The 19279-nt window shown below is 43.1% G+C and overlaps 1 protein-coding gene across 1 annotated transcript; it reads right to left on the bottom strand.

The window, feature by feature from the left end:
- Positions 1 to 1750: 1750 nt before the first annotated feature.
- LOC124777880 (defensin-1-like) lies at positions 1751 to 7038 on the bottom strand. Its single transcript, XM_047253420.1, has 2 exons — positions 6929 to 7038; positions 1751 to 1983 (listed from the first exon to the last, which is right to left on the bottom strand). Exons 1-2 carry the CDS (start codon positions 6996 to 6998, stop codon positions 1817 to 1819), a joined length of 237 nt encoding a protein of 78 aa, XP_047109376.1. The 5' UTR covers positions 6999 to 7038; the 3' UTR covers positions 1751 to 1816.
- Positions 7039 to 19279: the final 12241 nt, after the last annotated feature.

Genomic DNA, 19279 nt, shown 5'->3' with positions numbered 1-19279 from the left:
CATCGGCTGTAGGTTCGTTTACTAAGTTGCCTAACCCAATTAACCATTTCTTTTGGGGCGTTTCCAATTTAACCATAGTCCAACAGCCCCACGTTTAAGAGCTGTTATGGCTGATTGCCCGTGTTGAGATTCATGCTGACTCATTGTAGGTTCCCCACTCAGTTATATTGCGTTTATTATATCGTTTGACTCACTGTTCACTGGGTAGTGTACTTTGGGAAATACTTACGGGACGGGGCACTCTAGGAGATCTGAGAAATAGCGTGATACAGTTAAAGTTATCACACCGCGTCCATAATGAATTAGAGAGCGACCATTATTGGCAGGTACAAGGACCTACTGAGAATTAACTTGAGTACATACAGCGTGTGTGCATGGCAGTTGATGCTTTGCAGATGACGGTCACAGAATATGACAATGTGCTCAACATTCTCCAGGGCATGAAACCGGAAGATCAATCACGAAATGTATTTGCCCAGAAGCCCACTACGTTTTCTGAGTTAGACGAAGTTTGAGATTCACTGATGAGCAGCCCAACCAGCAGAACGGGTTAGAGTTCAAATTCCAAGTGCAAGGTGGCAAACCCCATTGGTTACCATTTGAACCTTCTGGTTGTAAAGCATATTTCTGGTGTGGAAAAGGAGTTCATCTGGTACTTGACTGTCCAGTTCAGTGAGGCTCGAGGCCTAATAGAAGATGCCACATGCGCCGAATTGAGTGTGGTCGGCACATACCTCGTAGCCGATGCCGTCGTGCCTGTGGCGTTAACGACTGTTCCTTCTCGTATGTTTGTGATCAACTTAACCAATAACCGGCCTGTGACCTGTTAGACTCAGGCAGATCAATTTTTTTTTTTTGTTAGATTAGCATTGATATTTGGAATACGGTGGCTTATGTAGAATGACACCCTTGCATTGCATGCAGTGTTAACGCATTTTGTGGGAAATCAACTTTCCCAGGCATGTTTGCACACTTCGTCGTTATTTATTTACACGGCGCGCTGTGGAGAGTCAGCGTAACTCTGTGAGACACCCTGTAATCGCTTCTTGTGATGTAGCGGGACAGGCAGAGTGGAGAATCTCCTACTCGATGGTCAGTTTTTCAGACCTGTGAAAGAGTGAAGTGAACACAATATGGCGACTTACCTTCCCTCACACTTCCACTCCACACATCTCCCTCTTCACTCTGATACAGCCCTGGAACACAGTTTTTTGCGTTATTAGGGCAAAATCAAAAAAGTGACCTCTACATACCTCCCCCCCCCCCCCACCCTAACAGCCACACTAACCACCGGTCAGAATTTTCAGAATGTTGTTCATGACTCTTCCTTTCTTCAGTAGTGTGTTTTGCTGGTAGTTAGGACATAAATGTACCGCATTAATTTGAATGTGCGATATGTAAACAGATACTTACGTCAAGGAGCGAGCTGTAACAGAAGAGAGAATTATTTGTTCTCCACAAATGCTGTGTAGCTACTGATACATGTGATTCCTCATCTGGACTGCTGTTCTCATAAAAATACCACAAGCTGTTTCATTGCGCAGACTGCTGGCTCTGCATCTGTTCACTTACCACCGTCTCTGTGCTCGAACATAGTGGTGAAGTTGTTTCTTACCTCCGTACCTTAAATAGCTTACTGTTGACCAATTTGGAACTGCACCTCTTATGTGGGTGCAACATGTGTCACCTTGGTAGAGGTTGGTTGATCAGTACAAATGTGTGGGGTGAACAACAAAATAAGACGCAAATATTCAGCGTATCTCTACAGTGCTGGACCGTTTATTGCTGAGCGTACATGTAAGAGACCAGTGGTCTCCTACTTGCGGCAGTGGCAGACGCCCCCTTTGCAGTGTCCGCCATGGTAGCCTCTGTTCATCGCGACGCAGCGGACGGCGCACGCCGAGTCTGCCACGCCCAAACCGCTCAGCGCGTCACACGTGAAGCGCACGTGGCGGTCGCCGTGGTGCTCCTCCTCGGCTGGTGCTGGAAATGAGCAACATAGCTTTTAGCAGTCTGTCACAGACGCATTGCGAATCGAATTTAACCACGAAAATCTCGCGAGAAAAGTGCTGTTGATTACATAAAATTTAAGGTGTGTTTCCGCAATTCATTAGCAAAAGATTACCTCACCTTTAAAATTCTCGAAAATACACTTGCCTGTTTGGTGCAATAGTAGTACGCTTATTAATGTAGCATTTGTATCTCTCTACAGTCGTCTGAGTTAGATCACATTTTAGTTTCTTTGTAACTTTAAATTTTACGGCGTTATTATAATTAGTTCTGTCATGTAACATTAGCCGCGCGGGATTAGCAGAGCGGTCTTAGGCGCTGAAGTCATGGACTGTGCGGCTGGTTCCGGCGGAAGTTCGAGTCCTTCCTCGGGCATGGGTGTGTGTGTTCGTTCTTAGGATAATTTAGGTTAAGTTGTGTGTAAGATCAGGGACTGATCACCTTAGTAGTTAAGTCCCATAAGATTTCACACACATTTGAACATTTTGTAACAGCAGAATGCTTCATACGACAGTATCTACATCTGCCTGCTGGTTCAAGAGGAACATCAAATATTTTAGGCGGTGATAGTATAGAGACTTCCTCTAATAAAACATCCATAAAGCTTGAGTCCAGCTTTGTTTGGTTGATGCGATAAGTGTGTAAAGCTTTTGTAGTAGAAACGCTGCTGCTGCTTGTAGAGAATACGGTAGACGGTTTCCAGAAATAGCTACAACCTGTCCCTTTTCGTGACGTTTCAATTATTGTTATACCACGAGTGTTTCCAAGTCGCCGAGTGACTCATAGTCAGATGTTATATAGCATAATGATGCTGAACCGCTGGGCGACTTTCAACCGATCATCATACAATTGAAACTGAACCATCACAAAACGTGAATGATTGCAGTCATTTCTGGAAACCTTTATGCAACACATACGCGGAGTACGATATGCTTAATGGATGAATCTTCTGATGTGATAGGTGCGCTCTAAACCACAGAGTAGCAGAGTGAATAGTGTTTACTTGCGTTTTCAGTACACTACGAGAGACTGGTGCAGGAGCCGCAGTCATATCTCATCTGAAGATGCAAATGAACAGAGGGGGTGAAGTAGAAGACGGAACACAATTGCGTAACGTATCCCATCAACAAGCACACACAAACTTTTTTGTCGAATTGGTGTTTCATGTACAAGAATATGGAGGACATTACATACGCATGCGTCGACCCTTTTCGTTTCCATCAGATTCAAAATATTTGAGGAGGACATGAACGTAGCAGACTGCAATTTTCTCGTTAGTTTATTGCAAACCGCAGAGTAATACCAATGGAAACTGTTTACTGATGAGGTGACTTGCACTTGTGATGCTGCCAAGAACAATCGTGTCTAAGATCGGCGATCTGACGGAAAAACGCACTGTATAGGAACACACTTTCATGAACGTTTATACGCAAATGTGCCGTGTGATGTGATCGACTAATCAGAAGATTGGACTAACTGTGTTAATGCATCGTCTCATATGCCCCCAGTATCTAAGACTTCCTTGAAAGCAAGCTACCATCATTCTTCGAGGAATTTACTTTGGCTACGAGGTTGGGTGTGTTCTTCCAGCATCACGGGATCCTTGCACTTTGTAATCTAAACCAAACATTCCCCGAACGACGGCTCAATAAAAATATAATGGGTTTGCAAAAAGTTTCCGTTTGAGGGCATTGCTGCAGCGTATATGCAACGAAGCGCTACTCCGAAGCGAGTACAGAAGCACCGCTATGTAGGCATGGGAATAGTGTGACACTCCTATCTTTCCGACGTGCGTTCGGTAAATGCGGAAACGCGAACTATGGCGACGCTGTTACCAAATGCATCTAAACACGACCAACGTACTGTTGTTCTTTTTTCAGCTGCCGAAGGACAAACACCGGTAGTCGTCCCTCGGAGAATGAAAAACCTGTATGCGACAGCATATCTTTATAAAACTAACGGCAAATGTCGTAACGCGTAAGTGACGTCAACTCAAGTGGGAGACACTACAACAATCAGTCTACAAGAAAAATGGTTCAAATGGCTCTGAGCACTATGGGACTTAACATCTATGGTCATCAGTCCCCTAGAACTTAGAACTACTTAAACCTAACTAACCTAAGGACAGCACACGACACCCAGTCACCACGAGGCAGACAAAATCCCTGACCCCGCCGGGAATCGAAGCCGGGAACCCGGGCGCGCGAAGCGAGAACGCTACCGCACGACCACGAGCTGCGGACCCCAGTCTACAGTCTTGGAAAATGAGAAATTTGTGGTAAGGACTATGGGACCAAACTGCTGCGGTCATCGGACCCTGGGACTTACGCAGTACTTAATCTAACTTAAACTAACTTACACTAAGGACAACACACACACCCATGCCCGAGAGAAGATTCGAACCTCCGACGTGGGGGGAGCCGCGCGAACCCTGACAAGACGCCTACGACCGCACGGCTACCTCGCGCGCCTCTACAGTCTTGATTGCTTCCTACGCTATTACCACACCTGCAGTCCCTTAAAAAAGCCGTTGAAGGGTCGACGATTCCTATCGGTCGATGATACGCTGCAGGCAGTTACAGGCTTCTTCACGCAACAAGTCATGTGGTTTAGCAATAGGCTGTCTTCAACCTGGTGTTTGGTTGGGATGTTTACCTTAACGCTCACGGCGATTTTGCCTGATTGGAATTTCCGACTGTGGACTGCACGGCCTGCGAACGGAAACTTTTTGATCGCTCTTTATAGTTTCGTTTATTGATCACCAAGGGCTTCAGACCTGACCACTTGATTGTCACGTGTGGTGACAGTTGATAGGTGACGTCTACAAATCAAAAGTAAACAGTAGAGACGAACTGATCGGTCGCACTATGAACAGCGCTACGCTCATAAAAGATCGGTAAGGCAACCTTAGACATACCACTCGTGATGTTGTCGAGAATTTTCGAGAGAGCAGTGAAGTCTTAATTGGAATTTATGAAAATATACTCAGAATTCTATCATTTTCCTTTGCTTAAGGCCTTCTGCGAGTATTTGTGTCACATTCTAACACCATTCGATACTACCAACTTCTAAGATACCTACTGTTCCCACTGAAACATCTTGTATACATTGTGAATTATTAAAAGCACAAGTCAACGAATACGTTTTATTGTAGTTATGGTTTCTTCCCGTTACGCTCAGACAATGATTAGAATATCTGAAACAGGTTACGGAGGATTTCTGATGTAGCTATGTATCGATGAACAACACAAGTTTGTAAGAAACAGAGGACGACATCAAACCAGTCGAAACTAACTAAAAAGTTGTAAAGACTTGAATAATTGCGTACTGTCGCCTAAGAGACTCCTTTGGCAATGGTCCACGGTTAACTGTCTTTCACTGTCACAGACTCTGAAGGGTAACTGCCATTTGGCAGTAATCCATACAACGTTCAGTAGGTGGTATGTTGCAAGCAGGTAAGGCAGTCCAGAAACATTCCCTGTTTCTTTACAAAGAACACATTGATGTGCTCAGCAACATGTGGTTCGGCATTATCATGCTGCAAAATAGCGACAACATTGTGCTGAAGCAACGTTTGCTTTTACAACTTTCATGAGGCAGGAGCCGTTCCAGAGAACAACCTAGTAGGAATTGTGATCGTCACAAGAATCTGCGGTGATAGCTTTCGAAATAAGGTGGTTAACATTGCTGGTTTCTGACGTCCGGGTCCCGAGTTGGAGTCTGATAACTGCTCACATTTTTCTATGGTTAAATGATTAGAAAGAAAAATTGTCTCGTCGGGATATTTGTGAAGCAGCTCAAATAAACAACTTCCGAATTCACACGCAAGCCGACAAATTGGCGTCAAATAGAAGGGCACAGCCTGCAGTCATGCGATATTTATTTACAACGCATGGTCACTTCGGAAATTTTATTTACAATGTATGGTCACTTCTGAAACTATGCCCGTTGTTTGTCTCGCATGATGTTCCATAAAGAAACGCTGTAAAGTTATTGCTGGGAACGAAGTATCAGACAACATTTCACAGGACAACCCTCTCCTCCCTCACAATTATGACACAAACATTTCTGTAGTATTTGTGTTTTGCGTGGCAGCCGGCAGCGTGGTAGCCGCTGCAAGACAAGATCATTCAAACAGTAAGTTTGCTTTATGGAACCAAATGCATCAGTCGATAGCAAAATGTATTTTGTCCTGCGCTAGAAGTGAAAAACAAAACAACGTGAATAGGCTAAAAGAAGTCATCTCAGGAAGTTGACACATCTGTCCGAAAACGGTGGCAGCATCATCCTACATGCCGAGATAGAATGACGTATTTATGCACTGCACTGGCAGGGCTGCACGACAACGTGTCAAACTGGGGACACGAGGATGGGCTTGATTTCGTCACGGTCTGTTTCGAGTCGTTTACGCCAGCTATTTCCGTTTATTTTTAGGACCCATGCGTCTTATGGAATATAGGGCCTGTTTTATCCATTCCGTCCAGGACATATCAATAGACATTTGTTCAACATTAATTACGCAAATCAAATTAAAAATCGATGACGTGGAAATAATGTTTACTGTACTTCGATAAATATTTACCAAGAAAAATCGCCAAACAGCCGTACGCTTTGAGAAGATATTTTATTTTATTTTGACATCCAGTTTCGGCATTACGGTATGTCATCTTCATGATCCATATGCACCTCACGTATAGACATTCAAATGTTTCAATACTGGCATAGGAGCCATCAACTGGCATCACGGGGATGACTATACCATGTCCCAACCCTCCCACCAAGAAAAACCTTGACAGTAAAAGGAGCTGACCCCAGACCCCCCGTACGACACTCAGACGTGCTCATCACACAGCCATGGTGGTGGACGCTTAAGACGATGCGGATCGTGACAACATGAGAAATATGAAGCTTGACTCACCTGAGGAACAAGAGGCAATGCTGGCAATTGTGAGCAGTGCGAATAACAAGACAACGATGGAAGTCTTCATGGTGAAATAATCTCGCACTGGAATTTGCCTCTGCTGTAAACCTGCTACATGCTCTTCCGCACCAACGTCACAGTCTATATAGAGAGCAGGGTGGGGCCACGTGCTTCCCCCACCAGCCTGACCAAGCGCAAACAAAATTCATTTAGGAGCATCTTCTGTGCCAGTCACCTCGTTGCGAAGTGCACATTCTTTGTCTTTCCCAGAACGAACGACCTTCTACGACAGCGCACGCAAGTTATAAGTCACGCATCGAGGACAAACAAAGCTAAAGTTTCATCGACATCCGCCATATATAAACAAACGCAGGAAATGAGAAATTGTTACAAAATGGTAACACCTGTAGCAGCAGCGTCGTAAATATTAAGTGCAGGAGGGACGAACCTCGTACAACCCATTTCCTTATCTTGTTGTCTTAGATTAATGCGGAAGGCGCCTCTTCTGGAAACTCCCAGTTTGCTGATGGTGTTTCCTTAAACTTTTCCTGCACTGTTATTCGCGGTACGGTCACAAGAAGGCAGCATCTGAGTCCAAACAACTGTCATGCGCGTTTTCATTCATGGAAAACTTTGTTTATAGATATGTCAATTATTTCATCATTGATAAGATCGTCGTAGACACATTCGGGCGCCTAGATACTTTATCAAATATAAGATTACTGTCAGCAAGTACAAAATCAAATTATATTATTTACAAGATTTGGCAGGGGGACCTTCCGGTCGAGAAAATTTAGATCAGGATCAGACTTCGCAGGGTTGTAGTACCTCCAGGGTGTCCACTCACAGAAATCTTAAAACGCACTACCTAGAAAATTCCGAGAAAAAGGTCTCAAATGTTTTAAGCATAGCTCATACGCAAATCACATATGGTCAGATGCAAATTTCCAGTAAACAAGTGAAATAGCTCAGTCAGTAGCGTGTTATATTATTTATCATACGGTCGATCAGTGTTCGATCCTACATGTAGGCTCGGTTTTATTTTGTTTTCTTAATTATTTTAATGACCTAAAGTATTATCAATTAAATCATAAATTATTTTATTTTGTTTATGAAATGACTGTCAAAGACTGCTTGAAATGTGAATTACCCTCGTCAATATTTTCTTTTTCAAAAGTTGAATAATTTCTAACGCATTTTAATGGACATAAATTAAAGCTTTAATAACTATCATTATAAAGTTATTACAAACTTGAGCGATATAATAAGCTGTGAAAAGGGTATAAATATTCGTTGTAAATCCGAGGAACCGGTGTCTTCGTGGAAAAGTAGAATATAGCTGTTGCCCTATTGTACATACAAACAAGTAAGCTTGCTTGCTGCAAATAACTTCAACGACAATTTCTCGTGAAGCAATGTTGATGGATGAAGAAATTTACAGACGTACTGTGGACAGGTAGACCGAAAAAATACTTGCTCATGAAAATGAAAACTTTTAAGATGAACATTTCGAAAATTACGAAGACTATGAATATGAAACAGAAGAAAAGAAGGCAAGAGAAGCAAACTGTTTTTCTTTGGATTACAAAATCGCAGAGGCCCACCGCACGTGAAAACTGCAGACATTACAAAAAAAACGCGATGCAGCCGGTCAAGAAAAAAGGAATGTTTATTCCAATGGGAAGAAGAAATAAAAAAGGAGGCAATCAATTTGATAAGTACGCAGAAATCAGTTCCTGGACTTATGATCGGTTTGTTGAAGCCAGAGAGTATTATCAGCAAGTGACTACACGGAATTTACAACAGTGGGCCTTAGCAGCAGCAAAACAATTTACAGCTTCTGAATTTAAAGCTTCTGACAGCTGGGTTCAAAGATTCAAAAATAAGAAGGGAATTTATCAGCGAAAAGTGACAAGATTTGTTTCAAGAAAAGAAATAGCGACGATCGAAGAAACCTTGGTTGCTGCAGAAACTTTTCGAACCCAGATGTTAACATTGAGAGCGAACAAACATTAGAGCCATTTTTTTCTCGGAATTTTCTGGATAGTCCACTTTAAGATTTCTGTGAGTGGACGCCCTTGAGGTATCCTACTAAATTGCAAGTCTCATCTGAATTTCCGAGACTGGAAGGTCTCCATGTCAGCGATGACAAACGAAGACATAAATTTGCTAGTTATCCAATGAGTTCTTGACATTATCACCAGCAGAAAGCCGCCACATCTGACCACTGCGCGAAGTCATTTGAAGCGGTCGCCAGGGCTGAAATTGGTAGCTAATCCCTTTCATAACATAGTGTATTATGTTACTGAATTAATAAATCAATAAAGGGAAGTTGTTCTCCATTGTGCTCAGCTCTGATGATGTTTTGGGGAATTCCAGAGAATCGTAATAGTTAATAATTAATTCATTCATGACGAAAGAAATATTAGCAAAATATCCTGAAATTATTCTGTCTAGTGCTCCATTGCGAGAATTTAACATCATGGCTCGCCACTGTAATCAAGGTATGACAATTTATACATCATCTCAGTAAGTTTAATTATTTACATATGAATGTGTTACGCTAGAGATGCGAAACTGGTGCCAGAACATTGGTATAGTCAATATTTCTTTCTTTCTAGTATGTACGCGCTGCCGAATATTAGGTACGTTAACAATCGGACACGTTTCTTTCGCAAATATCTCTAGGTACCCACAAACTAAACGAAATGCAAGCGTTCACCTTGAATATTGCTTGAGTAAGAGGAAAGATTATTATACATCACTGTTTTTATGTATTCTGTAGCTGGTAAAGATGCTGCTCACGAATCCAAACGCCTCGGTAGCTTCCCTGACTGGGTGTCCCCAACTATTTGATAAAGACAAATTAACGACGGAATGAACCAGTAGAGTTCAGTGATACCTCGAGCGGAAGAATTAATAATAATCATTGACGTCCCCTTGCAATACGTAATTAATTCTACTGCAAGTAATGCGATTTTCATAATCTCGCGATGGACTTTTCCATTTGAGCAAATTATAGACTTGCTTTTACCATCCGCCCAGTACAAAGAAAAACGTTGTATGAGTCAGCTCATGTATTGTTAGGAAGGTTAATTGATTCGTTGGCGATAGAAAAGTGATGAGAAAGAGTAACACGCTAAACTTAAATTTAGCAATGAAATGGTAGGATACGAAGAGCTTGTGATTGCTCAACTGAAGTTCAAGAAACACGTGCTGGATGTTCTCTTATGATACGTCATTAGGGTGGTCCTTATCTTTTCGAATTTCGTGTTTCTTCACGCACGACACCTTTTCTTATTCGTTTTGTTTTAAGAAGAATTTTAAGAACTATTTTGTTGAAACTGAAGACTAGGAGCCCATGCCGCTGTCGCTGAGATGCTGCGTCAGTCACTATGTGTAGTTTACTACTGCTTACGCAGGTGCTTGAGTGCTATCATACCTCAAAATTAAATTTTCACTCTGCAGCGAAGTGTGCAGTGAAATGAAACTTCCTGGCGTATTAAAACTTCGTGCACGAGAGAGATCCGAACTCAGGACCTTTGCCTTTCGCGGGTAAGTGCTCTATCGATTGAGCTACCCAAGCATAAATCACGGCCATTTCTCATACCTCTGTTTTCGCCAGCACCTAATCTCCTATCTTACATACTTCACAGAAGTTCTCCTGCGAAATTTAAGGGAGTAGCACCCCTAGAAGGAAGGATAACACAATATATCATCTTAAGATTTTTCGTAGCCTTTCTGGCACCAAGGTAGGAAGTGTTCGAATTCCAAAGTAAAACAAGCTTATTTAAGAAAACTAAATCTATGCATAACTTCTTCAACATGTCCAAACTCTACAGCGAAGTAGATTCATCATGCCGCTGCAGAGTGCATTATTCTTTCTTCCAAGAGTGCTAAACCCGCAAGTTTCGCAGGAGAACTTCTGTGACGTCTACGAGGTAGGACATGAGGGCTGGTATCTGCGAGGACGGGTACTGTGTCGTGCTTAGATAGCGCAGATGGTAGAGTAATGGCCAGAAAGATGTGGAATCCGGTTGTCGGTCTGGCACGCAATATTAATCTGCCTACATGGTTCATATTAGCGCACACTTTGCTGCCAGTGAAAATTTCCTTCTGGTATATGATAGCAGTCAAGCACACTCATAAGCAGTAATAAATACACTACTGGCCATTAAAATTGCTACACCAAGAAGAAATGCAGGTGATAAACGGGTATTCATTGGACAAATATATTATACTGGAACTGACATGTGATTACATTTTCAAGCAATTTGGATGCATAGATCCTGAGAAATCAGTACCCAGAACAACCACCTCTGTCCGTAATAACGGCCTTGATACGCCTGGGCATTGAGTCAAACAGAGCTTGGATGGCGTGTACAGGTACAGCAGCCCATGCAGCTTCAACACGATACCACAGTTCATCAAGAGTAGTGACTGGCGTAATGTGACGAGCCAGTTGCTCGGCCACCATTGACCAGACGTTTTCAATTGGTGAGAGAATGTGCTGGCCAGGGCAGCAGTCGAACATTTTCTATATCCAGAAAGGCCCGTACAGGACCTGCAACATGCGGTCATGCATTATCCTGCTGAAATGTAGGGTTTCGCAGGGATCAAATGGAGGGTAGAGCCACGGGTCGTAACACATCTGAAATGTAACGTCCACTGTTCAAAGTGCCGTCAAAGCGAACAAGAGGTGATCGAGACGTGTAACCAATGGCACCCCATACCATCACGCCGGGTGATATGCCAGTATGGCCATGACGAATTCGTCGTTAAGTACACCATCGCAGGCACTCCTGTCTGTGATGCAGCGTCAAGGGTAACCACAGCCGTGATCTCCGAGCTGATAGTCCATGCTGCTGCAAACGTCGTCGAACTGTTCGTGCAGATGGTTGTTGTCTTGCAAACGTCCTCATCTGTTGCCTCAGGGATCGAGACGTGGCTGCACGATCCGTTACAGCCATGCGGATAAGATGCCTGTCGTCTCGACTGCTAGTGATACGAGGCCGTTGGGATCCAGCACGGCGTTCTGTATTACCCTCCTGAACCGACCGATTCCATATTCTGCTAACAGTCTTTGGATCTCGACCAACGCGAGCAGCAATGTCGCGATATGATAAACCGCAATCGCGATAGACTACAATCCGACCTTTATCCCATGCGGATAAGATGCCTGTCGTCTCGACTGCTAGTGATACGAGGCCGTTGGGATCCAGCACGGCGTTCCGTATTACCCTCCTGAACCGACCGATTCCATATTCTGCTAACAGTCTTTGGATCTCGACCAACGCGAGCAGCAATGTCGCGATATGATAAACCGCAATCGCGATAGGCTACAATCCGACCTTTATCAAAGTCGGAAACGTGATGGTACGCATTTCTCCTCCTTACACGAGGCATCCAACAACGTTTCACCAGGCAACGCCCGTCAACTGCTGTTTGTGTATGAGAAATCGGTTGGAAACGTTCCTCATGTCAGCACGTTGTAGGTGTCGCCACCGGCGCCAACCTTGTGTGAATGCTCTGAAAAGCTAATCATTTGCATAACACAGCATCTTCTTCCTGTCGGTTAAATTTCGCGTCTGTAGTACGTCATCTTCGTGGTGTAGCAATTTTAATGGCCAGTAATGTAATACGTAGATACATGACACAACTTCTCGGCTTGTGCGGCATGGGTTCCTCGACTTTAATTTCAAGAAAACAGGTCTTAAAATTCTTTTTAAAACAAAAGGGAAAAAACTATGGGGTTTGCTTGAAGAAACACGAAATTCGAAAAAACATTATTAAATCGCTATGAGTTGAAAATTGGGAAACTGTGGCAAACTCATTTTCTTGCCATTGAAACGAAGAACAAACATCTTCCACAAGTAGGTACAACTACGTATATTACGAGGGTAAGTCAATTATTATCTGCAATTTAGTTTTAATTTTGTTTATTTTGGTCGTACTGTTGTTTTACGTTGATTACGCTTGCTTTGTTTATTTGTCGTTATATCTTTGCAATTTTCAAGCTTCTAGGTTAGTTTCGTTATCGCTGCCGAGCTGTTAGTCATGGCTGCTCCGCTATCTGTTTGCACCAAAGAAGACCAACGGCCAGTAATCTGTTTTTTGTGGTCAGAAGGCGTATCAGGGGCCGACGTTCATCGAAGACTTTACGGAAAAGTACGGGAACAGTGTTTTGGCACAACGGAGTGTCTACGAATGGATTGAAAAACTCCGAAATGGTCGTACAAGTGTTACGCACGACCAAGGACCCGGACGACTGTTTACCGCCACAAATGAAGAAACCATTGAGCGTTCACCTGAAATGATTCTCTTAGGTAGACGGTTAACTACTGACGTAGTGGCAAATCGTCTGCAAATTAGTCACGGTTCCATCGACGAAATCGTCCACAACAGACTTGGGTTTCACAAAGTTTGTGCAAGGTAGGTGCCAAAAAAAGTTTGTGCAAGGTAGGTGCCAAAACAACCCACACAGTTGCGTAAACAAACGCTCGTGGACATCTGCAAAAAACATTTGGATCGCTATAGTAACGAAGGGGACAATTTCTTAGACAGGATCATTACTGGTGACGAAACATGGATCCACCGGAGAGTAAACGACAGAGTATGGAATGGAAACATCAAAATTCGCTGTGCAAGAAAAAGTTCAAGACCCAACCGTCCGCAGGAAAACTGATGCTTACGGTTTTTTGGGACGCACAAGGTCCAGTACTGGAACATTATGGGGAAAGGGGCACAACAATAAACAGTGTACGTTACAGTGAGACGCTTACTGCCTGCAATTCGAAGCAAATCCCGAGGATTGCTGTCATAAGGTGTTACGTTGTTGCGCGACAATGCCCCTCCGTATACTCTGCCCACACCGCTGAAACGCTCCAGAAACTCAAATTTGAAGTACTAAATCATCCTCCATATAGGGCCGATCTTGCCCCTTCTGATTATCACTTGTTTGGTCCACTCAGACAGGCATTAAGGGGCCATCGATTTGTCTTGGACGAAGCAGTGAAAGAAACGGTGCATTCCTGGCTCACAGCTCAACCGAGAACCTTCTTTTATGAGGGCATCAGGAAGCTTGTGCAACGATGGACCAAGTGCGTTGAAACGCAAGGAGACTATATCGAAAAATGATGTTCTTGTAAGTTTCCTATTTGATTACAATAAAATTTTATAACTACTTTGCGGATAATAATTGTCTTACATTCGAACAAGTTGATGACAATGGTTTGGTTAAAAAATCTGAAAATATTGGAAAATTATTAATGTTGCTAGGATAAAATGGTATTCTGATATTGATATGCGAAGGGTAACTTAAAAAAGGGCAAAATAAATGGAAATACATCGCACGAAAGAAAAACAGTACACCCTTGAAGAGGTTTCCAATTAACGCAATACTTACTGTTGTTACATTGCATGTGGAGTAATTACATGAAATGATTACAGTTGCAGATCAATAGTAGAAGCGTTTCTGGGGTACCAGGTATCGGCCCATGCTGAAACACCTATATTAGCGCTTGGCGTCTTCTCCACAGGCGGCAATGCAGGTGCTGACTCTGATATCCGGCGACGAACACTGTCCTGGAACACAGTATGCCATGCCTGCTTCACATGTTCACGTAGTTCTGTAAGAGTTGATGGTGGTCGAGTCACACGAGTCACTTCTCATCCCATCATATCCCTCATGTGCTTGACTGGAGACAAGTCTGGAGAGCGTGCTGGCCAAGGAAGTTGCTGAAAGTCTTGCGGAGCACGTTGAGTTCAAGGGCAGTGTACGGGCGAGAATTAATCTGTTCGCGTGACGCATCATCTTTCTGTTGCAAGAACGGAAAAATAACGGATCCATCAACAATCCGCACCTACCAAGCACTGGTTAGCGTCCTTCCCGAAACATCAAACGTGAAGGAGAGTTGCAGCTTATTAGATCCCAGACCATAAGGTCTGGGGGTGGAACCAGTGTGCCTAGAACGAACGCACTCTACGAGACAGTGCTCGCCAGGTCTACATCGTATGCGCAAATGACCATCACTTGCCTACATGTAGAACCTGCTTTCATTGCTGAAGACCGCGGCGCGCCATTACATCTCTCAAGTGATCCCCTCGCAGCACCAGTCGAGCCATGCACGTCGATGCTATGGCGTGAGTGGAAGATGCGCTAGAGGTGTGCATGCCGATACTCCCACTGCTGATAACCGGTTGGCAACAATCCGGGTTGACACGTCTAGGCTCACTTTGCTATGCTGCGATAGCTGTACAATCTGCCACCCCTGCCCTTATAACACGACGATCCAGGCGCGCATCTGTGCCGTGAGGGTGTACAGAACCCCATCTATGGACGTGAAAATGTTCATGTAACTATTGATACCAGCAGCACTGCACAATTGATGCACTACGTCCAACATGTGTAGCAATTCTCCGAAAGGACTGTCCCATCTTTTGGAAGGCCCCAACTTGACCCCTTTCAAACTCCCTCAGTTGGCATCTCTGTGGCATAGTCGCCTGCTTGGTTCACACATTCGCACCACACTGAGTCTTCAGGCTGTGAACAGCCCCTATTAAAAAGTAACAGAGATGGCGCTCTGGTAGCTACGCCTCTACGCTATGTCCTGGCACATGACAAATAGTTGGCTGTAAGAAGCATGTGTGCATCTCCATGGCATGGTTCTCTGCTTACTTCAGTCATCTGCGCCACACTGAACCTTCCGGCTGTGAGCAATCCCTATTGAAGGGCAGACACAGATGGTGCTTTGGTAGTTATGCTACTACGCTATCTGTTTGCCGACGACGGTGAAACCCTTTTCATTACATATACTATCCCCAAGGTGGCATATATCTTCATCAGATCAAAATCGATGTAGTCTTTCCATGTGCACTAACTTTTTCCGGCAGTGTAAATGGAAAGCGTTGAGGGAGGAAAAATAGTTCTGAGATTTAGATTATAGCTATTTATAGCAAATATTTTTTTGAGAAGTAACAGAAGATATAGGTTCACTTGGAAACCATCATGAATCGTATAAATACATAAATTGAATCGAACGTGATTACACAAACAGCTGGGACACTAGTCAAGGAGATGTCTGGTTGCACATATGAACTCATATCGTAAATGTGTTGTGCCGCAACTGGCAGCCAATGACGTCCAGGCGCCACCCACCACGCTGGCGTATGCGTCCGCCCTCTTCTTTTCGCCTGTGGTGGAGACAGATAAGCCTCTCTTCTTCTGAAGCGGTCTTTGCCCACAGGTTGTATTGCAGTTACAGTTCTCAAGCTGCTCATCGTCAAGGTACAAAAGCACCACTCATGTGTCTCTCTTCTACTGGGATGCTGGAGTACTGTTTCAACACTGAAATTTTTTTTATTGATTGTGATAATGATTTTTATCAAATGGTCTGCCTCATGTGCCATGATGTCCATATGGTTTTATAAATGTTGAGCCACGTTTCCGGAAAAGGGAACGGCAATGCTCCAGAAGATCACAGCAAGCAGGCGTGGACCGCAGAGGGAGCGCCTGGTGAAGGGGAAAGGCCACAGGCATAAATACTGGACCAGGTCCACTCGAGGAGTAGTCTCAGGTCGCTCCTGATGAAGGTAACGAGTTACGCTACCGAAATGTCGTGCAAGTACGACGCTGATATCCGACAGAACACCCAACATGTAATTACAAAAATTGTTTAATAATGCTGTTTTACACTAATACTTACATTATTGCTGTGTGTTTCAGTTGCCAAATAGGTCTATGTACAAATACAATAGAAAAACAAAAAAAATTTACTTTGTATTTTGTATCTGAAGTGCATTAATGTAGTGTGAAAACAAAATAAGATGATGTACGAGGGGCGTTTGAAAAGTCTGTGCAAAAATAAAAACTTCTTACGTGTCTGGGGTAAACCTTTTTTATTTTTCAACGTAGTCTCTTTTTAGACTTATACACTTCGTCCAACACTGTTCTTATTTGTTGATCTCTTCCGAAAAATAGGAATTGTCCAAGGCTGCAAAATAGCTATTAGTTGCTGCAATCACCTCCTCCTTTGAATAAAACCTTTGTCCCACCAGCCATTTCTTCAAATTAGGGGACAACTAGTAGTCTGAGGGAACCAAGTCTGGAGAATAGGGGGGGGGGGTGGAATGTGAAACGAGTTGGAATCTTATTTCTATTAATTTTGCGACTACAACTGCTGAAGTGTGTGATAGTGCATTGTTGTGATGGAAAAGGACTTTCTTGTGGTCCAATCGCCAGCGTTTTTCTTGCAGCTCGGTTTTCAGACGGTCCAATAACGATGAATAATATGCACCTGTAATAGTTTCACCCTTTTCCAGGTAGTCGATGAGTATCATCCCTTGCAAATCCCAAAAGGCATTCGCCATAACCTTTATGGCAGAAGGAATTGTCTTCACCTTTTTTTGGTGCAGATTCTCTCTTGGTAACCCATTGTTTGGCCTCAGGAGTATAGTAATGTACCCATGTTTCATCCAAAGTCACGAAATGGCGCTTAAAGTCCTGCAGATTCTTCCTGAACAGCTGCAAGCAGTTTTTGCAACACTTCACGATTCCGTTTTTGGTCAAGCATGAACAATCGCGGAACCCATCTTGCGGATAGCTTTCTCATGTCCAAATGTTTATGCAAAATATTGTGTATCCATCCATTTAAAATTCCAACAGCACTATCAATCTCACGCACCTTAACTCTTCTGCCATGCATCACCAGATCATGGATTTTATCAATAATTTCTGGAGTCGTAACCTCCACAGGGCGTCCAGAACGTTCAGCATCACTTGTACCCATATGGCCACTCCAAAAATACTGTTCTAATCGAAAGTTCAGAGCCACCGTAATGTTTATCAAGCTTCTCTTTAGTCTCCTGAGGTGTTTTGCATTTCATAAAGTAATGTTTAATCACCACACTAAATTCTTTTTCGCCCATTTTTTGACAACCACTCAACTTCCTTGATTCACTACTAAACACAAAGAAATAGACCATTGTGGTGAAACTCGATGTGTGTTCTTTCCAAAGATGCTATTAACTAAACATGACCTCGATACGCGCCGGTGGTGCCATCTCTCGGACTTCGCACGGACTTTTCAAACGCCCCTCGTACAAGGATATTTTACATTGTTTCTCTGCAGCATTAAGTTTCATACTGTAATTAGATAATGTGCTGCAAGGCTCAAAATGCTTTTAAATGTTTTTCACACCCGTTATACCCCATACTACATGTATAACCATAAATATTTTTGAATAAATAAGTTGCTGCAAACTCATAACTTCAGTCGTTTATTTCTCAAACTAACTAAATGCCACTTAGTTCATTTTGACAAAAGACCACTCATATAAAACCACTCGCTCGACGAAAGATCCGTACCCAAAGACTGAAAAGCTTCACAGGTCACAGCACTATTCAAGAAAGTCAATAGGAGTGATCCACTACATTACAGGCCTGTATCATTAACGTCGATATCCACCAGCATTTTTGAACATACGTTGTGTTCGAACATTACAAATTACCTTGAAGAGAACAGTTTATTAACAAATAGTCAACATGGATTTAGAAAACGTCCTTCCTGTAAAATACAACTAGCTCTTTACTCACATTAAGTGAGTGTTATTGACAAGGGATTTGAAACTGATTCCGTATTTGTAGATTTCCACCAGGCTTTTGACCCAGCACCTCACAAGCAACTTGTAGTCAATTTGCTTGCTTATGGAATATCGTCTCTGTTATGTTACTGGATTTGTAATTTACCTTCAGAGAGGTCACATTTTGTAGTAATTGACGGAAAGTCATCACGTAAAATAGAAGTGATTTTTGGCTCTCTCCACGGTAGTGTTATAGGCCCTCTGCTGTTCCTTATCTACATAAACAATTTAGGAGACAATCTGAGCAGCCATCATAGGTTGTTTGCAGATGATGCAGCCGTTTATCGTCTAGTTGTGTCATCAGAAGGTCAAAACAAATTGCAAATCGATTTAGAAAAGACACCTGTATGGTACGAAAATTGGCAGTTGACCTTAAATACGTAATGAAAAGTATGAGGCCATCCACATGAGTGCCAAATGGAATCCGCTTATCTTCAAATCCAAAGGCCATAAATTCAACTAAATACCTAGGAAATACAGATATGAACTATTTGAATTGGAAAAAGCACAAAGAAAATGTTCTGGGGAAGGCGAACCAAAGACTGCATTTTATTGGTAGAACACTTACAAGATGTAACGGATCTACTAAAAAGACTGCCTGCACTACGCTTGTCTGTCCTCTTTTGGAGTACTGCTTCACAGTGTGGGAGCCTCACCGGATAGGATTAACAGAGGACATCGAGAAAACTCAAAGAAGAGCAAATAGGG

The sequence above is a fragment of the Schistocerca piceifrons genome, chromosome 2, assembly GCF_021461385.2.
Source record: "Schistocerca piceifrons isolate TAMUIC-IGC-003096 chromosome 2, iqSchPice1.1, whole genome shotgun sequence".
Taxonomy (NCBI): Eukaryota; Metazoa; Arthropoda; class Insecta; order Orthoptera; family Acrididae; genus Schistocerca; species Schistocerca piceifrons.
The sequence above is the reverse complement of the archived record's forward strand: the minus strand, read 5'-3'. Positions and strand labels throughout refer to the sequence as shown.